The 1,067-nt window shown below is 41.7% G+C and overlaps 1 protein-coding gene across 1 annotated transcript; it reads right to left on the minus strand.

The window, feature by feature from the left end:
* Nucleotides 1-39: 39 nt before the first annotated feature.
* On the minus strand, nucleotides 40-1,046 carry LOC109580467 (intraflagellar transport protein 140 homolog). Its single transcript, XM_019993663.1, has 3 exons — nucleotides 814-1,046; nucleotides 457-678; nucleotides 40-405 (listed from the first exon to the last, which is right to left on the minus strand). Exons 1-3 carry the CDS (start codon nucleotides 961-963, stop codon nucleotides 283-285), a joined length of 495 nt encoding a protein of 164 aa, XP_019849222.1. The 5' UTR covers nucleotides 964-1,046; the 3' UTR covers nucleotides 40-282.
* Between the last annotated feature and the right edge of the window lie 21 nt (nucleotides 1,047-1,067).

The raw sequence follows: 1,067 nt of genomic DNA on the forward strand, positions 1-1,067 counted from the left end.
CAACAAGTTGATATCATAGCCCCCCCCCCCCCCCCCCGTTTACACTACAAACCAGTTTGGATCAAACCGGTTCAGAAACCAGCTTAATTGTGTCCACATGTAACTGTGGTTGAATCACAGCTGCTTCAAAGTACTTAAACCTGTTTGATTATCTCAAACCACCTCCTGAGGTGGTTTAGATAAGTCAGTTTCAAACCACATTGAAATTGTCCACACTAAACTGATTTATTTCTAAACCAGTTCCAAACCGCTTTAAGGGCATAGTGTAAACGGGCTATAGTCTTACTTAGGATCAGCTCCTAATAGAACACAGTGAGTGACCACACCTGCTACTTTAGTCTGATGGACTGGACTGGAATAGAGCTCACCCTTGGACTCTATCTGCCATAACAATACCAAACCACTCTAAGAGAAATAAAGAGACAATGCTAAAGACAAAGCAAATGCACCCCATACCTTATCAGCTGAAATAATGTGATTACCAGTTAGACTCCATCTTATAATGTTAACATTGCTGTGATGATGAGATGAGACTGAAAATATTTCATTTTCATACGCGTTGCATGTCGTGATTTCACCAGACGACCAGCCAATGGCTAGTATCTTCCTCTCTGGGTGCCAGCTTATCGTTTCGGCTAAATGAGACCTCTCAACACACATATCAGCAATCAATTCACCCTGTAATGTAATGATTAAGAATTAATTAAAGGTGTGGTTCAAACAACACAGAAATTAACTCCAAAATTAATGTTTAATTTGCAAGCGACAAAACTTTGTAATTACGCGAACACAAAAATTATTTTGCAAAGGTACCTCGTCATGACAAATGAAAACCATCCCGCGATCGGGAGATTTCCTTTCAGCCAGTACAGCTAACAGAGAATAGGTAGAGTGCCAGGAGACGTCGATGAATGCGGACCCCTCTAAAGGCGAGCGTACAGGATGAGTGAAATACACTGACATGGTGGAGGCCGGACGGTAAAGGGGAAAGAAGAAGAAGAGGAGAAAAGAAGGCGAGGTAAATTTGGTAATTGGTTGCTATGGAGGTTATGGTATTTTCCGCTCAC

The sequence above is a fragment of the Amphimedon queenslandica genome, unplaced genomic scaffold (assembly GCF_000090795.2).
Source record: "Amphimedon queenslandica unplaced genomic scaffold, v1.1 AMPQUscaffold_13490, whole genome shotgun sequence".
Lineage (NCBI taxonomy): Eukaryota > Metazoa > Porifera > Demospongiae > Haplosclerida > Niphatidae > Amphimedon > Amphimedon queenslandica.

Bases quoted from the DNA above. Each gene is read 5' to 3' on its own strand.
- LOC109580467 (XM_019993663.1), bottom strand. From the start codon at position 963: ATGTCAGTGTATTTCACTCATCCTGTACGCTCGCCTTTAGAGGGGTCC. The intron at 679-813 runs GTACCTTTGCAA...ATTACATTACAG, and splicing joins TTTTCATTTGTCATGACGAG to GGTGAATTGATTGCTGATAT. The intron at 406-456 runs GTATGGGGTGCA...TATTTCTCTTAG, and splicing joins ACATTATTTCAGCTGATAAG to AGTGGTTTGGTATTGTTATG.